The following is a 17,898-nucleotide window of genomic DNA, read 5'->3' on the forward strand; positions in this document are numbered from 1 at the left end:
ATCCCTCTTACGTAACCGTAAACGACGTGACATCTGCAGTGCTGTTTAATAATCAACCTGCAGCTAGAGAACCATTCTGTATGCGCGTAAGAAAACTTTGTGAGGTATAGGGCGTTGAATCCTGGACCATAGCCTGATGGCCCCAGCGATGTCATTGCCGTCGTGGCAGTGGTAGCTAATAGAATGCGATACATCATTCGTAGAGGTGACAAAACGTGCTCTAGAAGCACATATTTGAATGCATTTTCTAGACCTTGAGTCGAAGTACTCGTGCACAGAATTTACGCCGATGCTTCTAAGTCGCATGCCGGCGTGTTTTAAGCAGCAATCGGTCCATCCTTCTCGGAAGCCGATGTCCTGCACCTAGAAACAAATGCCTTTACGACTGAAGCCTATCCGTTATTGTCCGCTGTGAAACATATAAGGAAATTATAACACCAAAACAATTATATTCAAAGAGTCTCTAAGTGTCGTAAAAGCCTTAATGTCACTGCGTAAACACAGAAACCCTGTACTTAGTGTGCTCTATTCCGTTCTTTGCACAACGTATACATGTATACTTAACCAGCATGTCATTGCATTGTAAGCTGAGTGCCTAGTCATAGAGGCATCGAGGGTGATATGCTAGCAGGTGAAATTGCCACATCAATTGCATCACAAACTATTCTTCCTACCGCTGCTGTCCCGGCCACAGATCTGAAGCCTTTATCACGAAAGAAACTGCGAAGCCACTGGCAACGTTTGCGGGAGGCTGAAATGAATAATAAACTTCACGTGATTAAGCCACTGTTAGGTTTCTGGCCCTCCACAACAAAAACGACGTACTGAAGTCCCATTCTGTCGACTCAGGATAAGACACACATATGGCACCCACAGTTTTTTACTGACTGGTAATGGACCTCCAACTTGTGGTAGATCTGGTGATATTCTGACCGTCCTCCACGTCCTACTGGAGTGTTGGGAAGCAGAAGCTGTGAAAACGAAACACTTTTAAATAGCATACCGGCTGCACATCCCTCTGCACCCGGTAATGTTTCATGGTCCAGAACCATTTTTTTACACCAAAGCAGGAGACGTTGTGTTACATGTTACTAGCCCAAAAAATTCGTAGTGAATCTGCTCTCCAGAGGATGCCGCTGTGATAGTAGTTTTGTATAGCACATACCTCCAGGCCCTTGCGTTTCAAGGGCTGTGTTAAGGCTGTAGTGCCTGATGCAAATGTTTGCCTCTGACATATTTTAGTATATCATCATTCTTTCACACTGTATTTTTTGTGCCTATAGTACACCTCATTAGCTATTGTCGTAATTTTACTCCATATAGATTTTGCGCACTTTACAGCGACCGTTTTTTAGGCCCCTTTGCAGCCAGATCACGTTTACATATCGTAATTCATCGCTTCACTGCGAACTCAACAACAATAGCCTGGCGCTCTTTGGCCATACCTGGCCCTTGCGCCAGAAAACACCACATTCATCAACGACTGGATCTCAAGTTATTTGCCTGTAGAGCTGAGAGAGAGAGAGAGTAAGAGCGAGAGAGAGCAATTAAATACAAAAGCGACTGCAAGAAAGTATGAGCATGAGTTTTTGTTTACCCTTTTCGGTGGGCCAGATAAACAGCGAGAAACACAGTTCTATCTTTGTGACAGAACAAGCGGAACAGTTTTGTTCCTTTCTGTCACGTGTGCATATATGCTGGACTGTAGCAACACACTCTTCCTGGGTGAAACCTTGAAGCACCGTTTTTCTCTAAGAACAAAACACGCTCAACGAATTGGAATTTAAGATGTGATGCCACTTTGAGGACAAAATATTTTGTTTTAGGGAATAAGATCTTTATTACCAGTGTTGCTTGTTCGGAAGACAATTTTTATATGATCTTCGTGCCCAAAACTGTAAAAAAATATTAAAAATTTTTCAATGCTATGTTTTTGTCGAAGAGTATTCAATTTGCCTCTCACGTCAACAGTCATAACTCCCAAACAAATTGGTATGTTGCATAATGCTTTGGAATTTATGCAGGTGTATCTACTGTGGTGTGCAGTGAACTAGAATAGAAAGTATCTGATCAGTGCGTGGGCAATTATCCGTAAAATACTGCGCTCATACACAAAAACTGGCTTTTCGCAAGGCAATGTCACGAGATAACAGGTCATATTATAAAGATTTACAAGTGGATTCTAATAAATCTAGTTAATTGCGTGCCTGAATGTTTAAGAAATTAGCCTGGAAATTTGTTAGAGTAAATCTTGATTGAGCGGAACATTATCAATGTTGGCGTAACAAAAGCAGGAACAAACTTGCATTTTGAGATAAAGATGACTTATTATTATTAGTTGCATTATACTGTTACGGTGAGGAAAGCAGACAATCTCGACGACGGAGAAGAGGACGAATTGGCAACAGGGGGCCGTTCCAGAGAGTGTGCTTGCCCGAGATCGCCTAGCCCTGACCCAGCCTACTTCCGGGTTTGCTGTCAAGTAGCCGGTGGTTATTCTCTTACATTTATTGTTTTATTTCACATCTTTTTTGATTGAAAGTCGTGGTTCATTTTGAGTTGATGTCTGTCTCATCTCCAGGCCAGAGGGCCTCCCGCTGGTCTGCTTCCATCCCTCCTCAGGATATACCGGTGGAGCTGTTTCTTCGAAGCGGAACCAGCAGCATTCCTGTGGCTTTGGTACCCACAAATGGGGGATGATCCGTATGAAGAATCCAAAAGCCAGTCAAACGGAACTTCGGGAAGTCTCCAATCACTTCCAGCTAATCACCGAGGTTCGACAGTTTGGACGAGGGGGGATCCTCTGCTCGTCTCCGGACCAGGCTTGTGTGCAAGATCTGCTAAAATGCACTAATTTCGCTTCGCACCCGGTGAGCTGTCACATCCCTCCTCACTTAGCTTGCTACAAAGGCCTAGTCCGCGGTGTAGATGTAAGTCTAAGTCCAGCAGAAATCTTAGACATTTTTTCCCCGGCAGGTGTACTATCTGTTTATCGATGCACAAGGGTAGTCGACAACAAGAAGGTCCCTACTGAAACAGTTATCGCAATGTTTGCAGGGACGGCTCGCCCATCAGAGATTGAGGCCTGGCCATTGATTTACAGGGTTGAAACCCCTAGCCCCACGAGCACTACAGTGCCTCGAGTGTTGGCGTTTTTGGACATAGCACTAACGGTTGCCGATCAACCACTCGTTGCCGTAAATGCGGGGATGAACATAATGACAACAATTGCACATCTCCAGATGAATCATGCTGTTTGTGCAATGGAAATCATCCCGCTGACGATTCTAACTGCCCCGCAAGATCAAAGGAGCTTCAAGTAGTTGAAATAATAGAAAGAAGACGTTGCTCTCGTCGAGAAGCTCTTGCAGAAATTCAGAGCAGAACACAGGGATATGCTGGAGTTACAGCCCGCCAATCACTCAGTACAGACTCATCTTTTTCCCAGACGATCACAAACGTAATAGAGAAAGCTGTTGAAAAAGCAATAGAAAAGCTTCTAGGAAATCTGACAGACTCATTGGCGCAAGTACTGTCAACGCAATTCTCAGAGATATCTCAGATTGTAACAAAATGTAATGTCCAGAATCAGATCTCCACTCTTTCTCAGTCTCCTAAATCACAATTGCCGAAATCACTCCCCTCCACGAGCACAGATTTAGCGCGGGCTTCAAGTTCACAACAATTTGATCAAGAAGTTCACTCGGAATCAGAGTCGCTAAGCAATCAGGATGTAGACATGGACCCTCGGACTCATAAACGCACCAGATCTCCTACTAACAAACTGCCTAATTCTCCTACTAACTCCAAAACAAAAAATTGTGCGAAAAATTCCCTTTATAGGACAGACTTTCTGAAAGAGAGCATTTTGGAGCAAGCAGTGGCTGCTGCTCAGCTTTCGTCAACATAGGGTGCCTTAGGGTACTCCAATGGAATTGCCGATCAATACTTTCTGCTACTACTGATTTGTTATATCTAATTACCCAACATACTCCTGATATTATACTGTTGCAAGAGACATGGTTGACAGCTGGTCAAGATTTTCATTTAAGAAACTATCGTTGCTTTCGAGTGGATAGGCCTTCCCTATCAAAATTTGTCATAGAGCAAACATTTCATATCAGACTACGTCTCCTGAATGCGAAATTTTAGTATTAGAGATAACACTTCCAGGCTGCGCACCACTTTCTGTAGTCAATACCTACTTCCCTGCTGGGATACAAGATGTCAGTACACTTGAGGTCACCTTGACCTACTGCAAAAAGAACACGTTGTTCACGGGTGATTTCAATTCACATCATGTGGCGTGGGGCTTCCGCACTGATGCATCCGGGAAACGTTTCTGGAATTGGGCTTCTTCGAACAGTTTTACTTGCTTAAATACTAAAGTTGCAGCTTTTGTTCGCTGTCAGTCGCGCTCTGTCTTAGACTTATCATTTGCTAGCTCAAGTTTATCATCCTCATCTTGGGCTGTCGTTGATGACGCCACAAGTAGTGATCACCGTCGTATACTGATGGATACTGTCTGCCCCTTAATTTCTTTAGATAATGAAGTACGTGTATTTGTCGACTATTCAAAATTTAAGAAAACGTTGCCGTCCACTTTAGCATCTTTGATAGGTATGGAGAGACATTCTAAAGCTATACGCCTTTGCGCGGTATTGAAGGGTACCCTAAAGAAATCTGAGTTGGCAGTATCGAAAGCAAAAGGTAGTTCTGGCTGTCCCTGGTGGAACTCTGAATGTGCACCAGATTATAGACGCCGAAAGGCTGCGTGGAAGAAACTTCTTAACCAATGCCCTACAAATTGGAGTAACTATACGTATGCTGCAGCTATGTTTAAACGAACAGTATCTTTAGCAAAAAGTAATTATGATGAAAAACGATATAATTTTCTGTCGAAGAGTGGCAATAAAAAAGCGCGTTTTAGGTTTGTTCGGTTTCGCAAGGCTATACCAACGCCAGTAAATATTGATTCAGTAATCCTATCGCCTAAATAATTATCAGAATCATTGGAAAAAAATGCCAGAGGACTATAAAACCGTTTACAGCTCAGCTACAATTGAACTTTGTCAAGATTGCATCCGAGGACAGTTTTATAAATGTGACGATTGAAGAGCTTTCGCACGTTGTAAGACTGCTACCTGCCTCAGCTCCAGGTCCAGATGGCATAACAACGAGTTTGCTAAAAATATTATTCGACGTATCTGCACAAGACCTACTTAATATCATCAACTACTCCCGAAAGAACAGTTGGATTCCTCCAGATTGGAGGCTTGCTAAAATTCTCCCCCTACTTAAGAAACAAGGAGCGGGATTGCTTATGGACAACATAAGGCCCATTGCATTAACATCTAACATTATGAAACTAATAGAAAGAGTGTTACACATCCGTATAATGAGGTTTTTAACTACTAACACATTACTGAGCTCATGTCAGATCGGATTTAGACCGGGATGCTCGATTTGGTGTGCGCACGTTGATTTGGAGGGACGTATTAAGCTTGCTCGTCACAGGCGACAGTTTGCAGCGCTAGTGGCTCTTGATATAGCTAAGGCATACGACAGTGTAGAGCATATCATTCTCCTCAATATCCTAAAGAACATGAATTTTCCTCCATATATAACAAATTGGATTTATGAATTCCTAAGATGTAGAAAATTCAATTGCTCACAAGGCGGTGTTTTGACGTGAAAATATAATCAGTCCAGGGGAGTTCCACAGGGTTCCGTTCTTTCTCCCATTTTGTTTAATATTCTAATGAGCTCAATTCCACTGTGTGATGATGTACAAGTGTATGTTTACGCAGATTACGTCGCATTCTTTGCGTCAGCGAGTGACATTCACTCTCTACAAACAATATTACAATCATATCTAGCAATACTTGAAGATTCGCTTGATGATATTCGTATGCCATTAAATGTTAGCAAGAGTGCCTTGCTTGTATTTCCCTTAAGTATACCGGTTAATGTCTCCCTTCAATACCATCAAGAAATAATCCCTCAGCGCGACTTTATTAAGTATCTAGACGTTATATACGATCAAAAACTTAGTTGGCGCAACCACATCGAACATGTTACGTCTAAGGCAGCGCGCGCTGTTGGCATGATTCGAAAACTCGGTCACCGCTGCTCTGGCCTACGCAGAGACACTCTCATTATGATTTATTGTGTATGTTCGACCCATATTGGAATTTGGGTGTGTTTTATTCTCTGGTGGTCCAGCATACAAGATCAACCCCCTCGTTCTTCTAGAGCGAGAGGCCCTCCGGATTTGTCTTGGATTGCCAAAATTTGTTGCTAATAATGTATTATATCAAGAAGCCCGATTACCCACACTCGTTATCAGATTCCGCATCCTTACAGTAAAAACCTACTTAAACATTTACGCATCTTCATGGAGGCGATCGCAGTATGTATATATTACGGAAAGATCTGCCTTCTTTGAAGAAACATGGTCCCGTCTATACAATCCGCAGGTTCTTTTTGTGCAAACTCAACTAGAACCATTAAAGGTTCAGATACGCGAGATCATTCCCCTCAAAAAACCCGTAAATGCTATCAGAATTGAATTTGATGACATATTTTCTTTCAATGCTAAACTCCTGCCAACTAAATGTCTAAGCGGATTACTGCAAGATCATTTAGCGCAAATGTAAATCAATACTGTAATAGCGACGGATGCATCAGTGTGTGACGAGAAAGCGGGTATAGGTATTTTTTCTGAGGCGCTATCCTGGTCTTAATCAATGCGACTGCCTGATTTCACACCTATATTTCAGGCAGAATTATTAGCAATTATATTAGCTCTTCGTAAACTTCCTGGAAATTCTTCGACATCTGTAATAGTAACTGATTCGTTGTCAGTTTGCACAGCACTCACCTCATTCTCAGACAATACAGTTTTGAACGAACTAGAAAGATTAATCCCTTTGACCTTACGTCTGGTGCGTTTAATATGGGTACCAGGTCACCATGGTTTGTTCGTAAATGAAATGGCCGACGCACTCGCACGTACATCCCTACAGGGACCAGTCATGCATGTTCTGCCGACTTCTGCTTATATCACCGCGGCTAGGTTTAGAAAACTATGTCTGTTAAATTACTCTGCAAAACATACATTCCAAATCACAGACTTAAAGCATTTGTTTTACCCTTGGGATAATCAATGGTGTCCCACACGTAAATTGGAAATCTCAATTACAAAATTACGATGCCGTATTCCACCCCTAAATTTTTATCTACACAGGTCTGGTCTGGCGATGTCCCTCTATGTCATTTATGCAATGAACCTGAAACCATTGATCATTATTTATTAAACTGCCGCCGATTCGCAATCCAGAGAAAGAAATACTTCGAAATTCCGTTCCGAAAATTAGGCATCGCTATAAACACTGAATATATTCTATCTTTTGGGGCATATACACTGGGTTTTAGCCACAGGGACGTATGCAGGGCCGTATGCGAGTTCCTCGGTGAAACAAGGAGAATACCAAGTTAACTTACTGATATATTGTTTAATATTATTTTACAAAATTCCAATTTACGTTAATTTACTGGTTGATTATTTATTAATTTCGAAAATTCCAATTAAACTGATTGAAATTTATTACCTTCTACCTTGATCTTCTTCCAAAAAGCACACTAATTCCCTGTAACATAAAATAAAATACGGCTTTAACATCAGTTAGGTTCATTGCATAATTTCAACCCACCTGTTTAACCGCCGGCTTCTTGGCCAATCCCCCGTGGTGGGTATGCGCCATGGCATAGGAAGCAAGCAAGCCTCTCTGTGTTCCTTGAGAAACATAATGTCGCTAGGTGCTAGCGCCATAAGCTCTCCTTTGGAAACATTGTTTCGTGCAATGTCCACGCGCGCTCGGAAAGCGAAAACAGCGCGCACTATAAGATGTCACTGTCGATAACTAAGGCAAATCGCCGCAGCTATATGAAAAGTAACTCATTTTCTCCGCAATGATGCAACGAATGGTTACTGTTTAGGCCGCAGTTAGGTCTAGGACGCTATGCCTGAAGCACCGGTAGCTTGCAGGCCGAGGCACGCCTCGCATCGGATTTGTGGATGAGGAAGCCTGTCCTTCAAAAACTTAGGATGAAAATGGTTGGATTGCTGAGCAGAAAACATGCCACTCGCCCCTTTGAAATGACAAATAAAACGCAACGCTGCGTATACCACTCCAACATAACAGTTCTAAAGAGGAAGAGTAGTATACTGCGTTGGGCTGCTGAGCACGAGGTCGCGGGATCGAATCCCGGCCACGGCGGCCGCATTTCGATGGGGGCGAAATGCGAAAACACCCGTGTACTTAAATTTAGGCGCACGTTAAAGAACCCCAGGTGGTCCAAATTTCCGGAGTCCCCCACTACTGTGGGCCTCACAATCAGATCGTGATTTTGGCACGTAAAACCCCATAATTTAATTTAAAGAGTAGTACTGCATTTGTTGACCTGCAATGATGCCGGCTGCCAATACAGTCGGAAAATATTGTCACGGGTGTCTGCTTTCTTCACCGAAACAATACTCAAGAAAGCAAAATGCTAGAGGGATTTATAGCTGCAGACGTGTAGCAGAGCCATCAATTAGCTTTTTCCTTGCCTCGTGGCACTTCTACTATACGTATATTTGCAGTTATTGAGAAACTAGCTCAGAATACTGTATCTACATGCTCGGGTCATTATTTGCCTGGCGTTTACGGCATGCAAACTATTACTTCGGCCGCTTTCGCGTCCTAAACTGAAACCTCAGGCTGCTAGTACCACAAAAGGGATTTTATTTGTGAAGCTGATAGACAATGCTTAGTGAAAAAAGCAGGGCATTGCTGAAAGAGCATCGGTAAGAGACACAATATATGTAAACTTGGCTTTGGTTTGTTGTGGAGCCCCTTGTGAGAATTAAAAGCTAATTTATATGAGGATATTGCGGCTTTAAAAATATATTATAGCTGCACGCAGAAAACAGTAGCAAATTGACCTTTCACTAATATAAACCGATGAAATTTATGAAAACGCACCACTTAATCCTCCAACTTTCGGTTTCACAAAGCACAGCGAAGGCTACTAATTATTCTGTAACTTTTTAATGACACAAGGTAGAAGCACAATACTTTTGATGCGAAAGCATCAAATGGCTCATTGAGCGAAAAATCCAGCGTCTGTCGTCTGTAGTAGCGAAACAGCACTTAAATTCCTATGGGCTGCGACGCCACGTCACATGCGTGCCTATTGTTGCGACAGGGTGTCCGAGGATTTGGGTTTTCCCGTCAGCAGGCGGAGTAAGGGAACGTGGCGCTGGGCCCGACACCCAAGACGTTTAAATATATACGTTTATATTACATATTTACAGGAGAATTTCAAGAAGTGCTGAAGATATATGTTTTCGGTTCAAGTTCCAGGTGTCGAAGAAAATCACCGAGCGTGCGTCGTCGCCTTCTAACACCTTCGTTCCCTTTGTCCCGTCACCCTCCCCCAATCCGGCGTCAGGAGACGGATTTCGCCCTGTCCCGCCAATCCGGAGGTTCACGGCACTTTTTCTCCGACGAGAGCTTCATGCTATGCACATGCACCTCACCGGGCACAAACGGGGGAGAAGGGGGGGGGGGCACACTGACCCCGTCTCCGGCGTGACAGTGCGGGCGGATGACGATTCACCCGCAGGAAGGTCCCCTCCCGGCAGAGCCCAACTGTCGGCCACAATTCGTCATGGTCAGGATGGCTCGGACGGGGTCGACGGTTCGTTCACGGCTCGTTCCCGGCTCATTCATTAGAGAGTTTTAGCAGTGCCAATTTACCGTACGGTAAGTGCGGTATACGGTACGGTATTACCGTTCCGTCTTACCGTACCGCGACGACCCAAAACGATTTAGCTGCGCGGTTGTTCGATACGGAACGGTAATATGAAGATGATGATAGTGGCTTATATTCATACCTTGAAAACTAAAGCAGCTACGTGCCGAGAACAAAATAGCTATTTTTGTTAATATTTTTTAGTTTTTTTAGAAGTAGCCATAAACCTATGAATAGCGGTATTTCATTTTGCTGTGATAGGCCTGATATGTTTTATAGGTGCGTGCATGCGTCCGTGATTAACTGGCTGACTCTTATCCTCACTCAACGCGACTGCAACGGTTCGCTGAACTTGGTTAGGTTACACTGTTAGGCTTCTGCAGTACAATCTAGTGTTCAGTTTATTTAAGACGTTTTTTTCTCATTGAACACGGCACAGAGGAGTTCAAGTGCAAATGTCAAACTACAGCGTCCTTAGCGACGACTTGCTATTGCACGCCCTGTCGCGTAGAGAAATTGACGATCTTTGTCTTTTGCAACCGGAGCCAGCGCCACGGCGCACCTTGAACGAGCACGGTTTTCTGGACGTGGAGGCGATGGACAACGACGTGTTCTACCGCATGTTTCGGTTTGAGAAGATCGACTTCCGTGACCTAGTATCAACTCTTCAGATTCCGGAAGAGGTCGTCAGCGCCCAGCGCGTCCGTGTTTCAGGCAACGAGGCGCTCTGCATTACGCTTCGGCGCCTAGCCTACCCGAACCGTCTGTGCGAGCTCGAGCTACTGTTCAATAGGCACAGCTCTGTGCTATCGAGCGTGGTGTCGACAGTGTTAGCGCACATCGAGTACCACTTCGACCATCTACTCGCTGACCTGACGACGCACCAATGGTTGAACTTGCTCGCCATCGAGAACTTCTCTGAGGTGAGTCGTACTGGTATAACTCCCTTCAGACGCGAATTATGCACTGTCGATAAATGTGTCAACATTACGCAGCTTTATTCGAAGGCACTCGACACTCCGTAATAAAAAGAAAGACATGCAGTAGGATGTTTTATTTGTGCATTTTCTAATGATTCGTCATGATTAGTCTCTAGTGCAGTCATTAGTTTTCCTGCATAACATTAAACGGCCCGAATTACATGCAAATTTAAGCGTTACGAGAAATGAAAAGTTGTTCCCCCGAACGCGGCACGTCTGATAACTCGGTCAAACTGGCACTCGGTCGAAATCAAGCGCAATCTGGATCGAAAATCTCGATTGAGATTCTCTCCTTTGCGCTACTGGCTGGATGGAGCCAGTCACGATCGTGAAATTGGCTGTGCCTTCAGCAGAATGGTTGCCTGTAGCAATATGAAGCACACTGAAGTGAAAGGAAGGCGCATTGATTAGGGGAGGCTCAATACAGCCAAAGTTCAATGAACGTGGCCTTTCGTTTGCCACTTCTGCTTATAACAGGTAAACACAAATGGCATACACAAATCTGCACACCATACATGATAGAGATAAGTTTCCTTGAGGACCTCACTGAAATAAATCCGTTACGCTGCATCACCATGTCTGTTAGCCTTTTAACATGTCAGAGATGTGTGTTAAAGGTGCCACTTGCACATTAGAAAAAGAGGGGGGGGGGGACAAATTATGTAACCATTGCAAGTGAGCAACTTGGTGTGACAAGGTGTGCTTGCTTTACGGCCCTTAACTTCTATGCGACAACATATCTTTTCAAGCTTCCTCCTATACTCAATTTTCTGCTGTTTTCTATTCTTCTTCTCAGGCTGTCCGTGCAAAAGGTGCCCCGCTGGACAATTGCTGGGGGTTTATAGACGGTACAGCACGTCAAATTTGTCGCCCGACAGTTGAGCAGCAAGAACACTTTTCAGGGCACAAGAGGCACCACGTGCAAAAGTATCAGGCTGTGATGTGCCCAAATGGAATCATTTGCCAACTGGATGGGCCTTTCAAGGGGCGGCGTCATGATGCGGGTAAGTGCGCATAACCTGAAATCTTGAGGAACTGTGCACATGCAGTTGGAGAGGTAATAAAAAAATTATGGGGTTTTACGTGCGAAAACCACGATCCAATTATGAGGCACGCTGTAGTGGGAGACTCTAGAAAACTTGGACAATCTGAGGTTCTTTAACGTGCACCTAAATCTAAGTACACAGAGGTTGTTGAATTTCGCCCCCATCGTTTGGGAGGTAATTGACTATCTGTATTAATTTATTTGGAGTATGCCTTCAGACATTGGTACCAAATTTGCCAATCTTTTGATTTGTTTCATGGTGAAGTAGCTGCTTTCACTTACAATAACTGAAAAGCCCTGAACTAAGTTTGTCGGCATTTGCAGAGCCCATTGGTTTTCTTTCTGGCTTGTGCACTGCTTGCTGTACTCAGCTACAGAATTGCAGATCTTTGTGATATGAAAGTTTTCCCGTAGATGCTTGGCCTGACAGCTGAAATACCTGGACAGATCATAAAAAAGAGCTACTTTCCAGCTCATGAATTGCAAAAATAGTGTATCACTGTTGTATGAGAATTAGTGAGGCAACCACTGGGTTGCGACAACCTAAAAAAGACGTGCAAGTAGAAAGAGGGAAACAGGCATCAGGTCGTGGAAAATTTGATGCTGGGAAACCATATCTGCACATGTGTGTCATGCTTTGGTTGTAGCAATTAAACTTATAGCATGGTGAAGCAATGTGCCACTTTTTCTCAGCAGGAATAAAATAGTTGTTGGAGTAATCGTTTGCTGGCAGACATGCTGATGGACCATACAAAAATACATGCATCCTCTGCACATTGACGCCTTGACAAGCTTAACATTTGGCTTCGAAACAACGCACCAAGCAGAATGTCACGTTGCAACTGCAATGTGTCTTCAAATCAAATCAAAGAAGGTTTATTATTTACAAAGGTGGTACATATTGGGCTGAATATACAGGAGGCGGTGCCATAACTCTAGGTTGTGAGGGAACCTCCAGTTCTGAGGTGCATGAAAAGATGTGAGTAAGCAACTGTGATCATAAATTAGCGGCGATCAGTAAGCTCAACTGTTAAACATAATTCACGTACAACAAAATGGTAATAGCAAACATGAGAATTATCAACTGAACCGCATATTAGAAACATGATTAGTTTTTTTCTTAAATGTAACAAAGGATGCACACAGTTTTAAATCATTGGGCAAGTTATTGTAAAATGCTACAGCTGCAAATTTGGCCGTGTGTTGTCCACAGTTACTGCATAGGTTTGGTAGCAAGAACTTGTTATTGAAAGCAGGCCTGGTGTTATTGTAATCATAAAGGTTTACCTTGTCAAATACATTAAGTGGAATGCGGTTGTTTCTTGTCTTGAATAGCGTGATTATTACGTATATTTAACCGTAAAGCATAACCATAATATTTAACCTTAAGGCGATCAAGGAAGGATTTTATGCTTCTGAAGGAGTGCAAGTGTGCTCGCTCAGAAAGGAGTGAAGGTGATTAACCAGATATGTATTACCCCAGGATGATACACAGTAAGCAATATGACTGTGAGTGAAGGCATAATACAACGATAGCAAAGTATGATGGCTAAGTAATGTCGCGCATTGATTAGGATTCTTATCCCATAGGTTGTTTTTAGTTTCAGGTGCAAAATATGTTTATTTTACATGGAGTATAAAATTACACCTATGAAGGAACATTGCTTAACAGCATATAATTTAACTGGTTTAACAAAATTGCTGGAGAGTTGGTTAAAGTTTTGAGGGGTAGAGTTGAAGATCATAAATGCTTAGTTGGCTTCCATCTCTCCAGCCTGCCCTCTCATATGGAGGCCCTTGCTGTGGCTCTTCCGCTTTAACATGACAGCACAAGCTTATTTTCTAGCTCATAACTACTGCTGCAGTAAAAGCCAAGGGTTCATTCAAACCAGTACAGCTGCCACAGCTTTTCAGTATAGCATTCATAGTGGTTGATCAAAATGTTGTGGATGGCTGCCCTTGAAAATCAGTCATGCAACACTAGCGATTTGCGCTTTACACACATAATTTACCTCCTACAGTTATTTTTCATCAGAGCAGAGATTAAGTTTCTTGGTATGCACTTGCTAGATAGTGATAACTGCCGAAGCCATAGATATTTCATGTGTGCAGGTTGTGTAGAACAGGGTGCGAACTCTGCTGCACTAGCTCATATTTCATTGCGCACGACTGGCACAGTTGAATGTCTGCATGAGGGATAATCGTACATAATAAAGCACACGTGGTTGTTTTGCAGTGGCATGAGCCATAGTGCATTACAGCCTGATTATTAAATGTAGGCATGTTTAGCAATTCATTGTTTGCAATTGTGATCACAGTATCCAATTTGGATTTAATACTCTGCTTTATGAAACAAAAGTTTCTTCATTTTTGCAAGTTTTATTTTGTGAGACTGTGAGCACAGCAGGCCGACCCAAATTTTAATATTTCAACTTATTTCCAATATTGCATGATGCAACTTTCATATAATATAGGTGCACTTCATAATGAAATATGTTTTTGTATGTGTAGTTTTATGTGAATGTAAGAATATCACCACTGTTTATGCAGGATCTTAAAAACACTACTCCATTTCAGGCATTCTCAAGGCAACCAAGTTATATGAAAACCTCGAGAAGGTCACAATGGGCAACAAGTTCGTGATTTATGGCGACCCTGCCTACCCTTTGCTCCCACTCCTATACAAGCCGTTTGGAGGCACCACCCTGCAACCTTACGAGGCATTTTTCAATAAGGGGATGAGCAGGGTGCGGCAAGCTGTGGAGTGGGGGTTTGGCAAGGTTGCCACAGAGTTTGCCTTTGTGGACTTCCACAAGAATAAAAAAATGTCGCGTCAATGAGTCGGACGTATGTACCGTGTGGCAACACTTCTTGCCAACTGCCACACATGTCTGTACGGCAGTCAAGTGTGCGACTTTTTTGATCTTTGCCCCCCTTCACTTGATGAGTACTTGGTGCCGTGTGTCATGCAAGAGGCACATACAGGGGCCGTATTCTAAAATGTCCACTTCGACGATAGTTTGCCTTTCGCCTTCAGGCGTGCACTGATTGGCTGCTTCAGCAAAATTGGATGAGCTGATTGGCTCGTTGAGCCCAGCGTCATTCAATTTTGCTCAACCAGCCAATCAGCGTGCGCCTGAAGGCGAAAGGCAAACTATCGTCGAAGTGGAACATTTCAGAATACGGCCCCAGGAGCATTCAAAATGTGTAAGCTAAGGGGGGGGGTTTCGTCTAAGACACATTTACCAGGCGTACTGGCATGTTATTTTAAGGCTTATTTTCTTCCTTATATGAAAGTCGGGGCCTCTAAAGCCCTAGAAGAAAGATGGTTCAAAGCCTCAGAGCAGCATAAAGACTATAACATTTCATTTTTCTACAGGAACTTTCATTTTTACTATGTCGTGATGTCATGAAACAGAAGTTGGCCACATGGGACTTTGGCGTTTTGACACTTGCTCACTCTGCTATGCTGCTGCATCAGCCCTTGCAACCAGTACCAGCATAGGAGGCAACAGAGCGAGCGTGGCGAGCATCAAAAGATTGCACTATGCTGGCCTGTGTAACGACTATCTGCGTCATGGTGTCATGACACATTAACTACTTGTACTCATTTAGAGGTGCCTCAGACTAGGCCCATGTGAAATTTTGGTGTACACTTCAAGTTGTAAGGCACCATGCTGGCAGTATTATTCCACAATAATTTTTTGAGTTGGTTCAATATTTGAGGAGACAGGATAAATTGAAATACTGCATTGTCATGCTGCCAGGGTGCAAGCCACCCTCCCCCCTTAGCTTCAACTAGCATTTTCGAGTGACAATCCTTACATGCCTTCTCTCCTACCATACCCAAAGCAATGCATTACTTCAAAGTCGTAAGCCCCGCCTCCCTTTTTTTCCCACTTTTGCTGCACTTCTAGTGGCGTTATGCACTTTCTGTATTTGATGATTTCGCCAAGTCACATTCCACAGTCCATTACTTCGTGGAGCACACGACAGAGATGAGACGTTCCAGCACAAGAGCTCAAACTCAACTGCTATTTCCTTGTTGTTTGTTTTTCGGTTCTTATCGTCATTCAAGCTCCCGCACTGCTCGTGGCCTCGCCTGACCTCGTCTTCTTTATTAGGGTGGTTGCGTCGATGGGGCTACATAGCTTCCCCTCTAGAGAGAAGCATGATCTGCGAACGTTATCAGCACCTCCATGAAACTCAGCGGACTGAAGTAATGTAAGCTCTGACCAGAAAGGGAGATGTCCGGGGCTGAATTGAGGCATGCGACTGTGGGAGTTGCCTCGCAGTAGGCTGGCTTCAGCTGGTCAAGTGCGATGGTGTCAGGTTTGCCATGAATGTCCACAATGTATGTGGACTCGCACCTCTTCAGTAAAGGAAAGGGTCCGAGGTAGTGTGGGTGGAGGGCAGGCCGAACAGGTCCATGGTGCATGAAGTCATGGGTTGCGTTGGCAAGGTGAGTTGAAATGTAAGGTGTGGTGCTGGAACTGGACACATCGGACAGGGGTTTAGATACCGGAAGAGGTTGTGTAGAAAGTGCACATAGTTGTGAATAGACAAAGCAGCCGAAGGTGGTTATGGTGAGAAGTCGTCGGGCAGACGAAGCAGAGTACCGTAGACAAGCTCCGCGCTTGAGCACCTGATTCCGACTTCAAGGCGCACTAAATACCCAGAAATACCAGTGGTAGACGTTGAAAACATTGCAGTGGTGTGCCATGAGCAATCGGCGCTGACTTAAGCTGTCAATGGAAGTGTTCCACGAGGCCATTGGTTTGGGGGTGGTAGCTGACTGTGCGCAGACGATTCGTACCGAGCAAGCACAGGAGCTCTTGCAAGAGCCGACTCGAATTGTCAGTAACAATTTTGATAGGGCATCCGAAGCTGGCAGCCCATGTTGTGACAAAAGCTGCTACAACCGTGGTAGCAGAGCTGTCTTGAAGTGGCCTTGCTTCTTCCCAACGGGTAAACCTGTCGATAGAGGCGAGCAGGTAGCGAAATCCCTGACACGGTGGTAGTGGTCTGACAATGTCAACGTGAGCAACGTCAAAAGAATTATGAGGTTGAAGAAACTGGCATGCTGGGGTGAGCGAGCTGGTGCAGCGTGTCGAAAAGCTGTTTGCATAACATGCTGGGTACATATGGTCTTGGTGTGCCCGTACGAGTGTTGCAGACGAGTGTGGTACCATCAAGCAGGATATTACCCTACCACAGTGCTGTTTTGGATCAGCACAGTTGAAGGAGCTCAGGTTCATTAACTTGGTGTACAGCAAGTGTCTGCGCATTGAGTGGTGCAGGACATGCAGGTGGTGTCACGGTGTTGACACGGCTGAGGGTGTCAGCAGGCACATTCTGGTCGCCGTTGACATGTCGGATGGCAGTGGAGAGTTCCGATATAAACAAGAGATTGCAGATTTCTCGTGGCATACGTGTCGACGACTCTTGGTAAAGCTCATACGTCAAGAGCTTGTGATCTGTGAAGATGGAAAAGGGTCGGCCTTTGAAGATATGGCAAAAGTGACGGATGGTGAGGTAAATTCCAGGCAACTCTCGACCTAAGCTACTGTAGTGAGCCTCGGCTGGAGTGAACAACCATCCGAACGTTCTTCGCAGACGCAGGCTAAGTGTGAGCGAGCGTTGTTGAAATACCGGAATTCGAGTTCCATTCACGGCTTGCAAGTAGAGAATGGGAGCAACTGTGCGATCCGCTCGTGTAGCAGGTAGAATGCTGACCTGTACACTTGTGTCGATCAGGAAGCGTTGGCCAGTGACCTTGTAGAAGAGGCCATGACCACTCGTCGCTGTTAGCGGTCGGTCAGACGAGTGGTTATTACCAGGCACAAGTTGCGCATTGATCCAGATCTCCGCGGTCACCAATTGTGGAGCACATGAGAGAGAAGACGTTTTAGCGGCGGAGCTCAAACTCGATTACTATTATTTTTTTCCCTCGGTTCCCAGCGCCAGCCGAGCTCCCACACCTCTCGTGCCCTCGCCTGACCTCGTCTTTCCTAGGGAAATCGCGTCGATGGCGCTACAACATTGCAGGTAGGGAATGCCACATAGAAGCAT

General features: G+C 44.3%; 2 protein-coding genes across 2 annotated transcripts in view; both read left to right on the top strand.

Annotated features, from left to right (window-relative positions):
- The window catches only part of LOC125943134 (translation initiation factor IF-2-like), a 129,203-nt gene extending 117,903 nt beyond the window's left edge, over nt 1-11,300 (top strand). The window contains exons 4-5 of the mRNA XM_049661538.1: nt 10,351-10,724; nt 11,259-11,300. Of these exons, the coding sequence (XP_049517495.1) occupies nt 10,351-10,724; nt 11,259-11,300 (416 nt within the window). The remainder of the gene's footprint in view (nt 1-10,350; nt 10,725-11,258) is intronic.
- A 299-nt stretch (nt 11,301-11,599) lies between these two features.
- LOC119453143 (uncharacterized) lies at nt 11,600-15,131 on the top strand. Its single transcript, XM_037715155.2, has 2 exons — nt 11,600-11,785; nt 14,404-15,131. The coding sequence occupies exons 1-2, from the start codon at nt 11,722-11,724 to the stop codon at nt 14,664-14,666; spliced, it is 327 nt and encodes a 108-aa protein (XP_037571083.1). The 5' UTR covers nt 11,600-11,721; the 3' UTR covers nt 14,667-15,131.
- Nucleotides 15,132-17,898: the final 2,767 nt, after the last annotated feature.

This window comes from Dermacentor silvarum, chromosome 1 (genome assembly GCF_013339745.2).
Source record: "Dermacentor silvarum isolate Dsil-2018 chromosome 1, BIME_Dsil_1.4, whole genome shotgun sequence".
Lineage (NCBI taxonomy): Eukaryota > Metazoa > Arthropoda > Arachnida > Ixodida > Ixodidae > Dermacentor > Dermacentor silvarum.

What these genes read in the sequence shown, in the direction of transcription:
- LOC119453143 (XM_037715155.2), top strand. Translation starts at nt 11,722, where the DNA reads ATGTGCCCAAATGGAATCATTTGCCAACTGGATGGGCCTTTCAAGGGG. An exon ending in GGGGCGGCGTCATGATGCGG is followed by an intron (nt 11,786 to 14,403) that starts GTAAGTGCGCAT and finishes ACTCCATTTCAG; the next exon opens with GCATTCTCAAGGCAACCAAG.